Here is a 19,088-nt window from a genome sequence, read left to right as displayed (position 1 = left end):
AGCCTTAAGCAAGGGGCGGCATGACATTGCACTGTTCCAAGAGAAGACTAGATTTGCAATATGCCTACTGTGTTCCCTGTTGCTCTGAGAGGGAAGTATATGTAACACTCTCTAGCTATGGCCTCACACATTCCCCACCCTCGCAGCGCACTCATGCCCATGTGTGGGGAGAATGAACTGGATTTGCAGAGGCTTCCTCTCCCCCTGTGCTGTTCCCTATAGTATGGGTAACCCACAGATGGGTATAAGAGGGTGCCTTGCGTACCTTTATTCACCTGCAGGCTGTAGAGGCCAGGCCATTATTTGACCCAAGTATGCTAATATTCACACTTAAAATGCAGGTTTGGAATAGAAAATACAACATTTTTGCCATGTGCCAAGGTAACATTACTGTGAAAACCACAACTTTTTTCATTTCCTGACTTGAAAGTGTTTGCATTCAGAACTTTAATGTTACCACAAGTAACATAGGTTTCTGTATTTTAATTTTCTCTGAAACAAAACAGGAAAAATTTGGGGCTAGTGGACTTGAAGATCTTACAAGCTCTTTGTCTGGAAATTATTGGGTTTTATGTAATTTAGGGGTATGGAATAGCTCCCATATGAGGAGAGATTAATAAGACACTGGGATTTTTCGGCTTGGAAAGGAGACAACTAAGGGGGGAATATGATAGAGATCTATTAAATTCATGACTGGTGTGGAGAAAGTAAATAAGGAAGTGTTATTTACTCCTCATAACACAAGAACTAGGGGTCACCAAATGAAATTAATAGGCAGCAGGTTTAAAACAAAAAAAAGGAAGTATTTCTTCACACAATGCACAATCTGTGAAACTTTTGCAGAGAATGCTGTGAAGGCCAAGGCTAACACGGTTCAAAAAAGAACTAGATACATTCATGGATAGGTCATCAATGGCTGTTGGGCAGGGATGGTGTCAATAGCCTGTGTTTGCCAGAAGCTGGGAATGGGCGACAGGGATGGATCACTTGATGATTACTTATTCTGTTCATTCCCTTTGAAGCACCTGGCATTGGCTACTGTCAGGAGATAGGATACTGGCCTAGGTGGACCTTTGGTCTGACCCAGAATGGCCACTTTTATGTTCTTATGTGCTTTTCAAGTACTAGTGATTTGATGACCAACAGAGCTTGTAAGCTCCATAACATTCAGTTGCAATGATTATAAACTCTACAGGAGAAATTCATCCCTCATCAAAAGTGGATGCAGCTCCCATTGACATCCAAGAGCTCCACCCACTTATGTCTTTGCTGAATTTGTCCCACAGTGATACATGAGTGGGATTTTCAAAGGATCATAAGGGATTTAGGCACCCAAATCCCACTGAAGTTCACTGAGTGCTGATTGCCTACTTCACTTTGGCTCCTTTGACAAGTATAGATGAAACTATTAGATGTCAACATGCTAATAAGAAGCACAGACAAGATGTGGCTGAAATATAGCCAAAATTGCATTTCTAAGATCTGCTGGCATGGTTGGCTCTAGCATCTGGTGATTGCTGTTTCTTCTCAGAACTGGGAAGTTTATGAAAGCATTGTGGATAAGTTTTCCTTGATTTCCAGGAGAGGTGGTAGAATTAGTGAAGAATAACCCAGAAAGCGTCTCCATGCAGAGTAGAAATAAAACAAGTGGAAAGTGACATATTGCATAGTAAGATTTAAAAACTCAAGAAAATGACAGCTCTAACTAATGCTACGTTTACACTTATGGTCACATGTAGAGGTCAGACACTGAATACCCAGTTAGCACAGGTATAAATAGCAGTGTAGACAGTGAGACGTGGTCTAGGTGAGTACAGGCTCGACATGCCTGAACCTCCAAGGTATATACTCTACATGCCTAAGCAACACCTCCCACATCTACACTGTTATTTTTAGCAGTGCAGTGTCTCGCTGCCACCCTGCTGCTGGAGCCTTTCCCCGTCCTCTCCCCCAGTGAAAGGCTCTGGCAGGGGGGAGGCAGCCAGGAAAGGCTCCAGCAGCAGGACACACCGCAGCGATAAATGTAGCTACAGCCTGCCTTTCACTACAGCACGTAGCTCCTGTATCCCATATGCCACCGTAAGTGTAGACACAACCTAAAAGGAATGTATGAAAACCTGAAAGTTCCTTTTCAACCACCTCTTTATCCAGAGCTGTTCACTTACTTAGATGGTTAAGAAAGAGCCCGTGAAGGGTTGCTTGGATTTCCCAGGGTTCTTGTGAACTGATATACACAACCTATGTACATAGTGTCATTACTACATACACGCATCCACACTGGTTGTCCAAAAAAAAGGATTATATCTGTGTATATAGCACTCATTTTAAGGGACTGCATCCTTTTTAGTCTCTTCAATTCTACACACATTTGGTGTCATATCACTTTTATTGTAAAAAATTATTAAGATTGGAATAAAGAATTATGAAATTGAAGTTACAGAGTAATTTACACCAAAAGAACAAATCCTGCAGCATTATAAGTTTCCTGCGTTCCTAATTTTTGTATCCCCCTCACTTTGCACTTGTCTCACATTGTATAGCATGTTAGTGCTTGGCAAGTTAAGATATATGCTTGTGTGTGTCAGTAATAAATACAGTTTTTATCTCTGTTCTTAGGAGGCTCACTGTGTGATCATGAGGAAAGCAATTTTTTTTATTTGAAATTATAGGAAAAGGCTAAGAAGAAAACAATGTGTAGACAGTATATAGAGCAGGAAGGTGGCAGACGTCACTGAAATAAAAATGTCAAAGAGAATAAAGGCACACCAAAATTCTTGGAATATTTTGTATAGGAAGTGCAAACAACCATGCACTTTATCCAAGAGGATAAAAGGAAAGTGTTAATGACTGAAGTTTGATATTACTAGAAACCTAAAGAAGTCTTTCCTTATTTACTGGAACCTCCCCCCAAAGAAACAAAAAAACAAACAACTGCTGAAGGTCACATCCCTGAGACTAATATACATTTTCAAAGGGGAATGTTAAAATGCTTTATGACTTCATCAGAGCAGAAGAGGCAGTTAAAACTGCTTCAAAATAACAGGCCCATGTGAGTTGCATTTAGGAATTCTGTAGGAAATAGCAAGGCAAATAAAACATTTTTGGTGGTGATTTTTTGATAGTTCTCTAAGGAAAGGGAGAGTACAAGAGGATGCAAGACAGGTTGGAAATATTGTACAAGATGGCAGTGGTCAATATTCAGGAATATCTGTTTTAGTAAAGGGCAATCAGCATACATCCATGAGAAGAAGATGACACTTAATTGAAGCAGAAGATAATAAAGCCAAGTCATCTAGACCAGTCGTCCCCAAACTGTCGGGCACTCCCCCCTTAGAGGGGCAGAGAGGAACGTTCGAGGGGCAGGACCCAGGCCAGCCCCCGCTGGGGGATGGAGAGGAAGCGCTGCCCAGCCCAGATCTGGCTCCAGCCACAGCTCCACTCTGCCCTCAGCCCAGCTTTGGCCACAGCCTCAGCTCCACTCCTCCCCCTGCTCCACCCCTAGTCCAGTTCTGCCCTCATTCCCTCTCTGCCTCTAGGTCAGCTCTGCTTTTAGCCCAAGCTCCTCCGCTGAGCCAACTGTGTGCAGTGATGGGAGCAGGGGGAGGGGAAGAAGGTGTGGACAGATTCTATTACTGGTAAGGGAGGGCGCGGCAAAAAAAGTTTGGGCACCACTGATCTAGACAAAAAGTAGCAAGTGGGAAAATACTGGAAATAGATCCTTTTTGTGCAGCAAAATATATTGCTTTCTCTTTTGATCTCTTCCTGAAGTAGATGATGTTTTTTGGAAACCAAAGTGAGACAGATCTATAGTTTAACAATGAAAGCATTAGGCATAACCTAGTCAATTTGTTATACAGTAGATAATGTAATGTTATACTAAGTGTGCAAAGTTAGCCAGTTTAAGATTGAGAAGTGCTGTTGAATTAGAATATAAATAGATTTACAAATATAAAGTCTTAGAGAGAGGAGTAAAATAAACTGCAGTGAAAAGCATTTATCAGACCCTTTGTTCTTGTATATTGCTTATTTGGAGGCAGATATTTTAAAACTAATAGCTCAACATGCAATTTAAGGTTGTCTTAAAACGGAATGGAGAGAATACAAATAAAAGAACAAACAAAATGAACCTGTGGCCATATCCTACCACAATTTTTTTTATCCCAAACGTTCCATTGATTTCAGTGGCAAGCTCTATGTATAGTTAGATGGCAAAATATGACCCAAACTGTGTGCAATTCCAGGTACTATAGTATAGGAAAGATATGAGATCCAGGCCAAACATCATTTAAAAACATTTTAAGTTTGAGAATAGCAGCCAGTCTTGATATGTTGAGGAAGGAATCCATCCGATGAAGTGAGCTGTAACAAATAAATTTGTTAGTCTCTAAGGTGCCACAAGTACTCCTTTTCTTTTTGCAAATACAGACTAACACGGCTGCTACTCTGAAACATATAAATAATAATATCCTGAAGTGAAACCAATAAGCTATTTGAGATCCTGAGGCAAGAAACTGAATCTCTCATGATGCTGTGACTCAGGAAACAATTTTCTTTTACACTAAAGAAAAGATACATGGTGGGAGAACTCAGTGATTTCCACAGCTGCAGCTATTTCAAAAGTAAAAGGTCATGGGTAGCATAGGAAGAGATTACCTTGTAAATAATTAAGGCAGAGAGTTTGTATGGAAGGGTCTTTTACATAAGGGTTATATGTTTTTAAACTTGGTGGATTGCAGACTGATCCTTTGCATAATATCAAACTGACTAGGTTACATCTAATGTTTTAATTGTCTAACTACAGATCTGCACCAGTTTGGTTTCTTGAAAAAGGTCATGAACTTCAGAAACAGGTTAAAAGGGAAGGGGATATGTTTTAATACTCAAAACTGTTTTTCCCACTTGTTATTTTTTGGGTGAAATATAATATGATACAAATTGTTAGAACTGGTCCTAAAAAGAATGTGTGTAAATCAAGTTGAGGTGAGAGCAAATCAAGATCAGAAGGTGAGAGAGCCACCAGCAATATTTTATTATTTATTTATTTATTCATTTATTATTAAACCCCTATGTAGTTCTGTAATTTACCATGGCACATACAGAGATTAGCATGTGGGCTAAATTAATCCAACATTTATTTTCATTTCTTTAGGTTTCTACTTAAAAATACCAGGCTCTATGTGCTTTTGTAATTTTTTAAAACACAATTCCTCAAAAAATAATCGATGAAGAACAAATCCTACCCTATATAAAGAACAGCAAGAACAAAGAATATCCCCACCTCTTATAGACTGTGAAAAACAGAGTGCCCCTCATACAAACAACACACAGATAACAAATAGAAAGGGATAGGAAAATGAGGGCCAAGAATTAAAATAAATGTTATGTAAAAACAATGTAATATTCCATGGCAAATAAGTCTCTTAAGTTACAATTTTGTTAAACAGACTGAGGTAGGATTGGGAAAAGTTGATAGCACTCAGGGTGGAGCTCAGTGGTGGAAAGTAAGCCAAGGCATAGTTTGACTTCTATATTTGGGGAGACAGCTCCAATCAGGCCAATGGGGCTGCGCATGGCAGGTGCAAATTCCATGCTTGCCCGAGGCTTGCAGTTGGGGGTGGGGGGGCAACAACCCTCTTACTTTCCCTCCCACAGCTACACCTATGAACCAAGGTGAATAAACTGGGGCCAGCGTGTTTACAGAACAACTTGGACTCCTCCTAGGATTTAAAGGGCTTTCCTGTGATGGATTCTGAAATAACCCTGTTTGTTCTTAATCAGTGATTCATCTCCTGTGTTCCTTTTTAGTACCATGCATTATTGCTTATTAGTACCAAGAAAATATATAGAAGTGTGTTGTCATCATTACAGCAGAGAGCACACTGATAGCATATTAGCATAAAAAATGACATTCCAGCTTTAGAAAACCGGGTGCTGGTAGCAACTTCATGAAAAATGGGTCTACCTTACTTTTATAATGAGATTAGAATGATTAAACCAGCATGGTGGGCCCAGTGTGTAAATCCTGCTGCTTTCAAAGACTGCATTTCTATTGTGTCTTCTGCCAGTTGGATCGTCACTTACAACTGAGATGAGTGGCAGCATGCCTGATGGGGTTATTCTTCCGAGCAGCTTCCCATTAGAGAAGGGGAAAGGATGCAAAGGGCAGGGGGGAGTCCAGAGAAGGCATTTGATCTTGTGCCAGTGGTGCATCAAGTCTGTGAATCATTGTCAGTGCTGGATAGCGTTTTTATTGACAAGCCTGCAGTGATAGCCACCATAATAGGATACAAACGCTGAGGACAGTGGCTGCAAAAACCAGGTCATTAGGGACAGTAAATAGTAATTCAGTTTTACTGAGAAAGCAGGTCACATCCTTCAGCAAGAGGGAGGAGAGAAAGTGGGAAGCCCATTAGCCTGTTCTCTTGCTGCCTCCCACTAGGTCACATTATCTTTGGCCAAGGAATGTATCAGAAGAATAGTACAATCACAGAGAAAGCAGAGAATAGATAGAATACATACATAGCACCCTTCATCCTAGTCTCTCGTAAGCTCTTCACAAAGATAAGTAAGTTTCATTGTCCACTTTGTACAGATTCAGAAACTGAGGCACAGAAGTGCCTTGGCCAAGGTCACGCAGTACATCAGTGGGAGAGTTAGGAAGAGAATGCAGCTTGCTGACTCCCAATTCTGTTTTCAGAAAGAAAAAAGATTGTGGCTATTGATATAGTAACAAACTGACTAATTAATATTCGTTGTCCAGCCAAAAAAAAATGGATTTGTTTGAGAAGATTGAAAGAATACAGCCTGGCTTGAATTCCTGCTGGGGATCTGATTTACCTTGGATTAACTGGGAGATTTAGTTATCTAGAGATTGAGTAAAAAGGGTTTATATGCTATAAGATTTTTATTTTATTAGAAACTATATATATTGAATAAATAATTTTTAATCTACTACAAATCTTTGAATCCTATGTACAGTAATATTGAGACTAATTCTTCAGCATTCATGGCCTGATCTAGAGCTTCAGTGGGTTTTGGATCAGCCCCCAATATGCCTTAAAAGTAATTTGTTAAAACAGGAAATGCAGAAGTTGCAATTGCAATGTGACTATTTTCCTGGAAGGACCAAGTGAGTGGATTATGTACTTATCTCTTATTTTTAAAAAATCTAAATGAAATAGTTCTTAAGAAATAGAGGATTAACAAATAAGAAGTATAACACACAGCAAGTGGTCTAGCTGAAGAAAGACTGCATAATCTAAGATATCCTAAAGTAAATCCATGATAACAAATTTAGCTGAGAGGCTGAATTACTTCAGATGCATTCATTCTTAGGGTGGTCCATCTGGGTCAAGGCAAAAGGGTTAGGCGGGGTGGAGAAAAGAATCTCACGCTGCCACTCCATTCTTGCACCTATCCAGTATGTGAATAGAGGTCTCCAGCTGTGAATAGACCTAATCTTCTTAAGCAACAGAAATCTAAAATTTCTTATAAAAATAAGCAAACAAATGTAACATTCAGATACCCTGGGGAGCTTCACCCTATTATTTGCAGGTTTCTATAGATCAGGGCCCAAACCAACTCCCACTGAAGTCAATTGAAGAATCTTCCATTTGTTAGATCAATTATTCCATCTCCTTTCAAAATAAACATTCGGTGCAGCCACAGAATGTAGTTGTAGATATATCTGTGCTAAAATGGAACTGAACTCAATTTTAGTTAACTGACAATTTTAGTTGACTTTTTATGAATAAAAAGAGATTCTACATTGTCATTTTGAATACTTAAAATTCATTAATGATGAATTCTTTTGATTTTGGTATTGCTCAGGGGCACTAATTGAGGACCAGGGCCCCAGTTTCATAGGTACAAAATAACATTTTTTTTAAATAAATGTGAAGTTTTTCCTCTTCTATTTTTTTTCCAGGTCCGGAGTTGGTGTGACCGGTTCTAAGCAAACCTTATTTTATGCAGAGGTAACAGATCAGATGAAAACTGGAGAAGGTGGAGGCCAGCCTGAAGAGGGAGAGCTGATTGAAATTGTAGAAGTACCTTTACAGGACTCCATGAAATTTGCTTTTGATGAGCATTTCCCTAAGACAATGGGCGTTATCTTCAGCTTCATGTGGTTCCAAAGCAATGTTGCCCTGGGGCCGCTGAAAAAATAAAATGAGCACCATGATTTTCTAACTTGACAAATGACTTCCTCTTTGTTCTATGGATCACTGAGATATGGGTAGGGAAGCAGGAGGGGGAGATGCATACAAAAAAACTGATCATAGACTCTCTAGATTTTAAAATTAAAATGTAGCGTGAAATCCTGGCCCCCCATGAAATCCATCGCACAACTCCCGTTGACTTCAGTGGGGCTGGGATTTGACCCTAAGTGTCTCAGGGTCAAATCTTGGTCCCCTGTACAAAGCATAGTAAATATGTTTTGTACAAAGGATCTCTGTTTTGGTGGAAATCCTTTACCACCATCCCTCAAAGCCACAGAGCAAAAGTGTAGTTGCTACCGCAGTATGAGCTATACTACTGATGGCTGCTTCTCCACTGTAGTATTTGCTGCTGTCCTTACAAACAGGGTTTTGGCCAGTAGACCTGGGTAGTCACAGACATACCTGCCCACATTCCCAACCCTTTGTACATACTGCCACGGTGAGAACTGCTCCCTTGGGCACAGGCCCAATCGGAAGAAACGTTATATATTTCTAAATATGGTGATGTTTTATTTCATGAGCGTGCACAAAGTGAGACATTTGCAAATGACCCTAATGATGATCATTTTCAAATCTGATGATGGACCAACTGATGATGGACAACTGAAAGAGAGTCTATTTTAACACACTGTAATTGTAATCAGATTTCAGAGTGGTAGCCGTTCTTCTCACTGTAATGCTGTGCATCAGTGATAATGCAAGTATGAATTAAATATCAAAAAGTGTGTGAGTTGACATTGGTATAAATGCTTCCTTGTTTGTTTTAGGGATAATCACTGGATTACTTAGGGTCAAATTTTACCCTTATATGCTCAATTCCCATTGAAGTCAGTGGGAGCTGTGTGCATGTATCCTCTCTCTTAATACAGATGGATATGATTATAAAGTATCTGTTCTATCATAGATCTGACGTAAGCCAGTTGTCATGTAAATCTGCTAAGTGCATGAATGGAAGAGAATCAAATCTTGCCACTTGATAGTGCATCAATTTTTGTTGTTCACTCTGTTAACATTAATTACCATAGCAATATTATGTGTGCTAGGTGGACGAGAAGGGAATGACATTCTGTGAAGACTTGCAGTAGGATGTGCAGCCTTCTGCACATAAGTTAACTCATTCAAATGCACTGCAGACTAGTAGTGAGTAATTGTACCCAGTAACTGATGTGAAGTTAGGTGGTGGCACTAGTTCCACTCTAAATAGGTGTCTAAATCACTGATGTTGGTATTTACTGGCAGCATTGCTGGATGTCATAGAAGAGAGCTTAAGTATTAAAAAGGTCATGGAGAAAGAACTATCCACTTGTCCCTAGAGGTAAGTCTAACCTGCTCATTAGGGTGAAAGCACATTTGTATTGTTGCTGCTTTTGTTGTAGCTGTTCTGTGGATCAACAGAGGACTTGGGTTCCTGGAGTTGTCATGAGCACTAGATTCACTTTGTCTGCCTTTCATATTTTAAATTGTAAGCTCTTCAGGGCTTATTCATCCTCCTCCTATGAATCTGTACAACCCTTAGCACAATTGGACTTGGTCTCAGTTGAGGCAACTAGGTACTACTGTAATACAAATAATAAATAATTATTGTATCTGCTATAGATTTTAATGCCTTTTTTACGGACTGCTGTCACCACAATGTGTATTTGATTCCTTCAAAGTTATTACACAATAGCCTGTCAATCTGTGTAATGTGGAGCAAATACTACTAATAAATATGGGTATTTTTATATTTTTATATTTTTTACAGGGTCGGGCCAGATGGCTACAGGAGAGTGATAGAAGGCAGATATATTAGCCCCAGGTTAAGTAGGTCCCTTTTCCCTGGGTTAGGTAACAGGGAAGGTTCCAGAACAATCAGGAACCTTCTGGAAACAATTGAGACGGACAGGCTGATTAGAACACCTGCAGCCAATCAAGAAGCTGTTAGAATCAATTAAGGCAGGCTAATCAGGGCACCTGGGTTTAAAAAGGAGCTCACTTCAGTTTGTGGTGCGCGTGTGAAGAGCTGGAAGCAAGAGGCAATAGGAGCTGAGAGTGAGAATGTGTACTGCTGGAGGACTGAGGAGTACAAGCATTACCAGACACCAGGAGGAAAGGTCCTATGGTGAGGATAAAGAAGGTGTTGGGAGGAGGCCATGGGGAAGTAACCCAGGGAGTTGTAGCTGTCACACAGCTGTTCCAGAGGCACTCTAGACAGCTGCATTCCACAGGGCCCTCGGCTGAAACCTGGAGTAGAGGGCGGGCCCGGGTTCCCCCCAAACCTCCCAACTCCTGGTCAGACACAGGAGAAGTTGACCTGGACTGTGGGTTCACAAAAACGGCCAAACTGAAGGCTGCCATGAATCTCCGAGGCGAGAAAATCCGCCAATAAGCGCAAGACCCACCAAGGTAGAGGAGGAACTTTGTCACAATATGTACATCTGAAAATATTCTTGTAAAAAGTATGTGCAAAATGTCAAAAGGGCCTCTTTTAACAGCATACAGTGGTCTGCAAAATATTTTAACAGACAAAAATGCAAGCACAAGGATGTAAGAGACTGAAACTGTACAAAAGCACTTTTATTAACTTTATGCACAGACAAAATATTTTTTCTAAACCTTCTCTCAAAAATGTTTAATCCAAGGTGGATTAGCCTGTTTTCCAAGCACCAGATGACAGCAATTTGTGTGGCCAAATTACAACCCCCTGAAAAACATGGTTTAGAACCATATCCAATTCCCAGTGAAATCAGTGGCATCCTTTCTATTGACTTCAAAAAGTGTTGGATCTGGGCCTTATAACAGAAATGCTGACACAGCCTTAGCTATAACACCACTCATTGCCACCGCTATAATACTACTTCTACACTATTTGCCATATACCCATGTGGCAATCAGAGTACTTGGGCTTTGATCTCCTAGCCAAGTCTCTCAGTCTTCATTGCTGGGCTTCAGTTTCACATCAGATTCTGCTCTGACCCCAGGGGCGAGCAGCTGCTTTCTACTGACTGACTTTCTACGGACTCTCCTTCCTTGTTCACCTTATTGGATCAATTCTGGGAGTGTTGTTTTTTGTGAAGACAAAAGCAAAAGGATGTGCACTGTTTTGATCATTGATAATGTTACCATATGAACTCAGGCTGTGAAAGATGCATAGAGCTTCTTGAATTGTAGCCTCAAGTGATTTATTGGTTAATGTGATTGCTCAGGAAACTGGAACTTGCATATTAAGGACTTTTCTAAAGAGCCTATTACGTGAAAATGGAAAAAGAAAAGTCAACAAACGAAAGACTATAAAGCATCTAGAGTGGCCATGAATCCAGAGGCTATACGTTTTATGCAAATTAATAGTTTCTGCATGAAAGTAAAGATACTGTAAACCATCTTAGCAAGCAGCTGTTCATTGTATCCACCTGAAAGTGAACATGTTTACTAAAGTTTTCTCTCAACTTTAATAAATGTTGAATAATACCCGTTCTCTTTTCCCACTATTATGGAGCCCAACTCCTCTGGAATTGTATATTGGCAAAGGAACCGAGCGGTGGCTGTGCCTGCTCCACCCTTCCCTCAGGTGAGGGGCATGAGGGCATCTAAAGGGAAGGTACAGTGGACGCTGCTGGCCAAAAGAATCCAGTCTTGCGCACATGAGGCATATGTGTACGCCAACCAATACTGACAAATAAGTTTGATCAGATAACTCAGTCACTTTGGTGATGGTTGCACGGCAAGTCTTAGGCTTAACATACACTTATAGTAATTGGACTTGTTACTGAATATATATGTTGCATCAAATTGTTGAGAGAGTTGCTTTTCATAACTAAAGCTTTCACCTACTTTAATAAAATAGCTATAAAATTCTTCCGTTATGTTTGCATGTCCCCAGTGTAGGGACAAATTCAAAATTATAAAGTTTTCTTAGTGGTTGTCCACATAGATTCCATTTTTGGTGCACATGTGCTACATACATGGGAGATTGGGTTATTGTGGCCAGCAGTATTTGTTGGGGCTGCCTCTGCACCCTAGATGCCCTCATGGCCCCTTCACCTGAGGGCATAAAGGGCGGAGAGGATGGGCCATCCCTCAGTTCCTTTTGGCCACCTGTGGCAGCAAGACCTTTTGAGTGGCCGTTACCCCAGCTCAAAAGATAGGGGTGATTCAGGCCCTCACCTTGGGTCCCCTTACGTAGTGTTTCATAAGGACACGGTCACTCTCAGACCTCATTCCAAGTGCACGCTCAAAGTTGTTTCAGAATTCCATCTGAAACAATTTGTTCATCCCCCAGTATTCTTCCCGACACCTCACTCAACCTCAGGGAAACTACACTTGATATAGACCCGGCAATGTCTTTTTACATTGTGCCCTTTGCAGAGAGAATTTTGGGGCAAATAGATTATCTAAGTGGGTCTCCAACTGCATAACATGCTATGGATCTAGCCAAGTTAGATCCATATAGCCATATTAGAGCTCATTCCACTATAAAGAAGGTCTCTATTTCTGAACTCTATGGCAGCTATGTGCAGCTCACTCCATGCCTTCACAAGACACTGCTCTTTGGTAGAGGCTTCCAGATTGGATGTCATGTAGTCATTGTTTAAGTAGGACTCCTACTACTCACCTCCAAACAAACCCAACAACGGCTTGTTCCCCACTAAGAGTGGAATCCATGTGGACAATCACTCGAAGAAGAAAGAACAGTTAGTTACCCCACAGCAACTGATTCCATGATGTCCATGTGGATTTCATGACCCTCCTCTCTTCTTTTATGGAGTCCGACTCCTCTGGAATTGTGTATTGGCAAAGGAACTGAGCGATGGTTGGGCCTGCTCCACCTTTCCCTCAGGTGAGGGGCATGAGGGCATCTAAAGGGCAGGTACAGTGGACGCTGCTGGCCAAAAGAATCCAGTCTTGCGCACATTAGGCATATGTGTACGCCAAGAATGGAATCCATTTGGACAACACATCTCAAAGAACCACAGTTACTGTAAGTAAAGTGCTTTCTGATATAAAAATGTCACCTCCCCAAAATTACTCTTTTGATAGTGATGAAAGGGTTATTTGAATCATGAAAAGAGGAATAATGTAGACCTCCGTGTTGCTTTCCGGCACAGGCATCCTTTTGTGATGATGCATTAGTTATGTCTTTAAACCCCACACCTGATTTTTAGGTTGGTTTTAAAGAACCTGTAAATGCCTAGTCCTGTATCTGAAAATGCCTCTTTTTTCTTCTGCTAGGGTCTAATCCAAAACACACTGAAGTCAAAAGCTTTCAGTGGGCTTCAAATCAGGCTCCTAATCCACTTCTAAGATCACTTTGTTCTGCTTCATTTCTGTCACTTATCTCACTTCCAACATGCTATGCCCTTTCTCACAGTTGATTATATGTATTAAAAATTATCTATTTGAATTGTCTATAAATAGTGCTTCCTCAAGAGAAATTTTTCTTTTCCATAGTTTGGGCCAGATTCTCTGATGGTATAAATTGGTGGTGGTCCAATGACTCCAGTGGTTACACTAGGAGAAATTTGGCTCTTTCCCTTTCAGCTCCAGATCTGTTTTCACTTGTTCGGTAATCTATGTAATTTTGAGCCTAAACCTGATAGGTGCTTCATGTCCTCAACTCACCCTGACTTGGCATTGTGGCGGAACTATAGGGTTTGGCTACACAAACATTACGTTCATGGCAAGCTGGAATGTGAATCTCCCCTGCGCTAGCCTGCTATGGACTGCCTAGGTGGACCCTGCTGACCCACACCGCCAGTTCGTTGATACTGTCTGATCTAGTCCTCTGAAATGGGACCAGTTCAAAGTGCGTTAACAAACTGTTAATGTCAGCAGGGTCCACACACAGTTAGTTCATGGAAAGCTAGTGCTGTGTAGATTCCTACCCCAGCTTGTCATGGTCTAATTGTTCAGGTAGACAAGCCCTTGCTTTGATTTAAAGACTTCAAGCGATGGAATATTTACCGCATCCCTTGGCAAGCTATTCTAATGGTTAATTATACTCTCTACTTAAAGCTGGTGTCTTATTACCCAATTTGAATCCTTCTAGTTTCAAGTTCTATCAAGTCAGAGCTCCAAGTTTGCCACCTGCTTGTTAGGAGCATCCAGCCCTCCCCGTTTTGAACACAGTTAGAAAAGAAGTTATGAACATATATTCTAATTCCATTTTAAGCAAAAAAATAAAAACCAAAGGACTGCACGCCGCTTGATTCTTTCCTATGCACATTATCTCCCCAGCCAAATAGTAATACATAGTACATACAAAGATGTAAGACCACTGTTTTGGGAAGAGGGGCAGAAAATTTGCCTTATTTAATTTCCTCAATACAGTTTCTGATTTGGATCCTTAGCTACTTAGGGGCCAGATCCTCAGCTAGTAGAGCTATTCCCTTCAGTGGAGTGACACCAATTTACACCAATTGAGGATTTGGCCCCTAATCTTTTTGGCAGTGTGTTTGAGGCTACACGGTTTCTAAATTTGGGGGGTTAATTCCATGGGGAATAGTTCTGGAGTTTGTGCTGTTTGCATTTATATTATATCTGCAACAAACACACTATTGAACACAGACATCAGTAATGGCAGAGGGTGGATAAAATACAATAAGCCATACTCTAGATATAATGCAGTTTTGTATCCAACAGGTGTAGCTTAATAATCCGTTGTTTTATTTTCAAGTGCCTGCATTTTGCTCTTCAACATTAGAAATTAAGATTCTGAAAAAAATTAAAATGTCTTCTCTTATTTTCTTAACTGTTAATTTCTGCAGTGTTTTTATAAAATAAGTGGGAAGGTTTGAAAACACATGGGAAAGGTTTTTGTTGTTTCAAAATGGTAGATGATTCATATTTATAAAAATGCAACTCTAGAGACTTGTGTACAGCTTCTCTAATCAGCATTCTTTTAGAAAAGCATAATTAGGGCAAATTAGGTTTACATCTGCCAAGTCTGGGCAAAGTACCAAGAGCTAATGCAATCTTTAAATTCACATCTGTATTTTTAATACCTTTTTTTTTAGGTTGCCATACATGCAGCTTTGGTCCTTGGAGAGTAAAAACTTAAAAACAAAACAGATAGTCCCTCTTAATTTGTAAAGGGTTATTATAAAACCCGGATAACACAACTCATTCACATTTCATATAATCTACTGCTCAAAATGAGATTGGCCTTCATTCTGTTACACAGTTAAATCTGCTACATTTATAATTAAAGAAGGAAACCTTAATCAAGCAGAGTTGTAGTATTAAATATATTTTAATATTTATGGTGTGGCTATGGGACATATATATCAGCCAATGGGAATAAAAATATACACAATTGACAAACTGGGCAAAATCTAACTATTAGACTGGCCATTAGTTATGTCCTAAGATGTCATCAGTGCCTTTTAAATACATGGCTACCATTTCCCCCTATTTTTATCATTATTATTTGTATTAAGGTTGGACCTAAAGGCCCCCACTGGGACATGGGGCCCATGGTACTAGGCATTGAACATTCGCATAATTTAGAGACAATCTCATCCATAAAACAGAGGAAAAAGGCAGGGAGAGAGGAAGTGACTCATCCCAGATCACATGGTCAGTAGTAGAAGTGGGACTAGAACCCAGGTGTCCTGGATCCCAGGCTAATGCCTGATCTACTAGACTAGACCACTCTGAGACAGGTTACCTAGTTCCTTTCTAGAGGTGTAATACATTTCTCTGGTGGTCAAAGTCACTTGCCCTTCAGTCTTATGCCTCAGTACTTAATCCTGGTCCTACTAACAACAAAGGTAAAATTACCATTGACTCCAATAGGACCAGGACTTGGAGGCCATTCAATAAAAGGGGAATACCAATACAGTAGAACAGGGGTGGCCAACCTGAGCCTGAGAAGGAGCCAAAATTTACCAACGTACATTGCCAAAGAGCCACAGCAAAACGTCAGCAGCGCCCCCATCAGCTCCCCCACCCCACTCCCAGTGCCTCCTGCCCACCAGCAGCCCCGCTGATCAGCACCTCCCAATCAGCTGTTTCGTGGCATGCAGCAGGCTCTGGGGGGAAGGGAGGAGCGAGGGCACGGCAGGCTGAGGGGAGGGGGCAGGAAGGGGTGGAGTGGGGGCAGGGCCTGGGGCAGAGCCAGGGGTTGAGCAGTGGGCACCTCCCGGCACATTGGAAAGTTGGCGCCTGTAGCTCCAGCCCCGGAGTCGGTGCCTGTACAAGGAGCCGCATATAAACTTCTGAAGAGCCGCATGCGGCTCCGGAGCCATAGGTTGGCCACCCCTGCCTCAGAAGAATCCGCTTATTCAACTGCTTGATAAATAGTATTTTTCCTTAATTAGGACAATTGCTAGGAACAATGCAAGGTATTGTTGTGGCTCTATGCATAGGTTAAAGGCACACCCAGTTGTAAAATCAGTTTAAATGACACACCTGCTGCTGTTTGCCTGTGTATTCACAGCGGTTAGCAGGTGTGAATTGGCCTTTGTAGCATTACCTCTCAAGGGTACAGCCCGTCCTACATTTTATGCTGCTTTCTTTCTCTAGGATGACTGATAAATGTGCAGATCAAAGAGTAGTATAGTTGTTTTTAATGTCTAGGGGCAATCATGCCTTTTCCTCCATGACTTCAGCAGATAGGGTTGTGTGGTGCTAACAGAGACAGTTGGAGAGACCAAGCACCCTGAGCTAAATTCCATTCCCCCAGAGTGAGTCCAAAACTCCCACTGACTTCTAAGGGATCCGAATTTTACTCACCTCCCCAGAACCTGCTTGCACCTCCTTCCCTAATGGGTTGTGGCAGCAGAAGGATCTGCCACTACACACAATTGTTGGCTACTGTCCCCAGGAGAGCTAAGGTTTGAACGTGGCAGGCTCAGTTGCAGAGTGGATCCATGACCTCTTGAGAAGATGACTTCCTTCCCCAGTCCTGTCATGCTTGATCATGACAAACCCAGCTACTTTGGGTTTGGCTCAGGGCAGGAGGGTTGAGCCATTAATGTTCTGTATGATGCTCACTGTTAAAACAATTGATGAAACAAATATGAACTCAGCAGCACCTTAGCATTTCTAGGAGCCTCTGAAAACCAGGACAGTCACTTAAGGCCAGATCCAAAGCCTATTGGAATTAATGGAAAGGTTTCCATTAGAGCTGGGCAAAAATTTCTAGCTGAATAAAGCAGATTTGGGTCTACCACAACATTTCAGGAATTCAAATCAAACTTGCCGAATGGTTTCAGTCAGGAAACAAACAAAAATTCTGAAAAAAATCAAAATGTTTTCTTTTGACATTTTCTAAACAAAACCTTTTGATTTTCCAATTTGAAATGACTTTTCTTTTTGAATTGTACTTCAATTTTTTTTGTTTGTTTGTTTATTTTATTAAAAGGTTAAAAAAATATTGAAAATGAAACATTTTGTTTTTGGTCAAATGGAACATTTTTTTTTGCAAAAAGGATTAAAAAAATTCATCTTATGTCAGCCCAAAACCATTTTTTAGTCACATTCTTTAATTAAAAACATATTGCTAGAGAACCTTTTAACCACTCTCCAAATAAAGAATGTGGGGAAAAGGAAAAGCCCGCAACTGGTCCCATTTCGCAGTGTTCTCATATTCGGAGCTCCCAGATCTGGCTCATAAATGTTTCTAAGTGCATTTCTTGGCATAGGAAATGCATTGATTTTTTTTTTAACAATATATTTCTGTAGTGTTCCATATACTCAATATCCTGTGCTGGATTTGGTATCTTATAAAATCTTCAATACCAATGGTGCTCTACGTAACAATTTTCAGACTCTCCGTAGCAGAAATCCGCGATTTTTGCTGTTCATGGGTTCACTTGAAAATGGGTTTGGGAATGTGCAGTGCTGGCTACACTGTTCAATGCTCAGCAGAAACCAAAGAACGTCTTGGGTTGTGATCCCCTGGGGTTTGCCACCCTCAGATTGAAAGAGAAACTTTGGATAAAAAAGCAGAGGTTCACCTGATTTTACATCTTTCAGAGTAACAGCCGTGTTAGTCTGTATTCGCAAAAAGAAAAGGAGGACTTGTGGCACCTTAGAGACTAACCAATTTATTTGAGCATAAGCTTTCGTGAGCTACAGCTCACTTCATCGGATGCATACTGTGGAAACTGCAGAAGACATTACATACACAGAGACCATGAAACAATACCTCCTCCCACCCCACTCTCCTGCTGGTAATAGCTTATCTAAAGTGATCACTCTCCTTACAATGTGTATGATAATCAAGTTGGGCCATTTCCAGCACAAATCCAGGTTTTCTCACCCCCCCCCTTTTTTTTTTTCCAAAAACCACACACACAAACTCACTCTCCTGCTGGTAATAGCTTATCCAAAGTGACCACTCTCCTTACAATGTGTATGAAAATCAAGGTGGGCCATTTCCAGCACAAATCCAGGTTTTCTCACCCCCCCACCCCCATACACACACAAACTCACTCTCCTGCTGGTAATAGCTCATCCAAAGTGACCACTCTCCCTACAATGTGCATGATAATCAAGGTGGGCCATTTCCAGCACAAATCCAGATTTTCTCACCCTCCCTCCCCCCCACACACACACAAACTCACTCTCCTGCTGGTAATAGCTCATCCAAACTGACCACTCTCCTTACAATGTGTATGATAATCAAGGTGGGCCACTTCCAGCATAAATCCAAGTTTAACCAGAACGTCTGGGGGGGGGGGGTAGGAAAAAACAAGGGGAAATAGGCTACCTTGCATAATGACTTAGCCACTCCCAGTCTCTATTTAAGCCTAAATTAATAGTATCCAATTTGCAAATGAATTCCAATTCAGCAGTTTCTCGCTGGAGTCTGGATTTGAAGTTTTTTTGTTGTAAGATAGCGACCTTCATGTCTGTAATTGCGTGACCAGAGAGACTGAAGTGTTC

General features: G+C 40.9%; 1 protein-coding gene across 2 annotated transcripts in view; it reads left to right on the top strand.

Annotated features, from left to right (window-relative positions):
• NUDT14 (nudix hydrolase 14) overlaps positions 1–8,195 on the top strand; it is a 102,466-nt gene extending 94,271 nt beyond the window's left edge. For both annotated transcript variants that reach the window (XM_037901087.2, XM_043549264.1), the window contains exon 5: positions 7,928–8,195. In XM_037901087.2, the coding sequence (XP_037757015.1) occupies positions 7,928–8,168 (241 nt within the window). In that variant the 3' untranslated portion in view covers positions 8,169–8,195. The remainder of the gene's footprint in view (positions 1–7,927) is intronic.
• The last annotated feature ends 10,893 nt before the right edge of the window (positions 8,196–19,088 follow it).

Source organism: Chelonia mydas, chromosome 6 (assembly GCF_015237465.2).
Source record: "Chelonia mydas isolate rCheMyd1 chromosome 6, rCheMyd1.pri.v2, whole genome shotgun sequence".
In the NCBI taxonomy this organism is placed as follows: Eukaryota; Metazoa; Chordata; order Testudines; family Cheloniidae; genus Chelonia; species Chelonia mydas.
The sequence above is the reverse complement of the archived record's forward strand: the minus strand, read 5'-3'. Positions and strand labels throughout refer to the sequence as shown.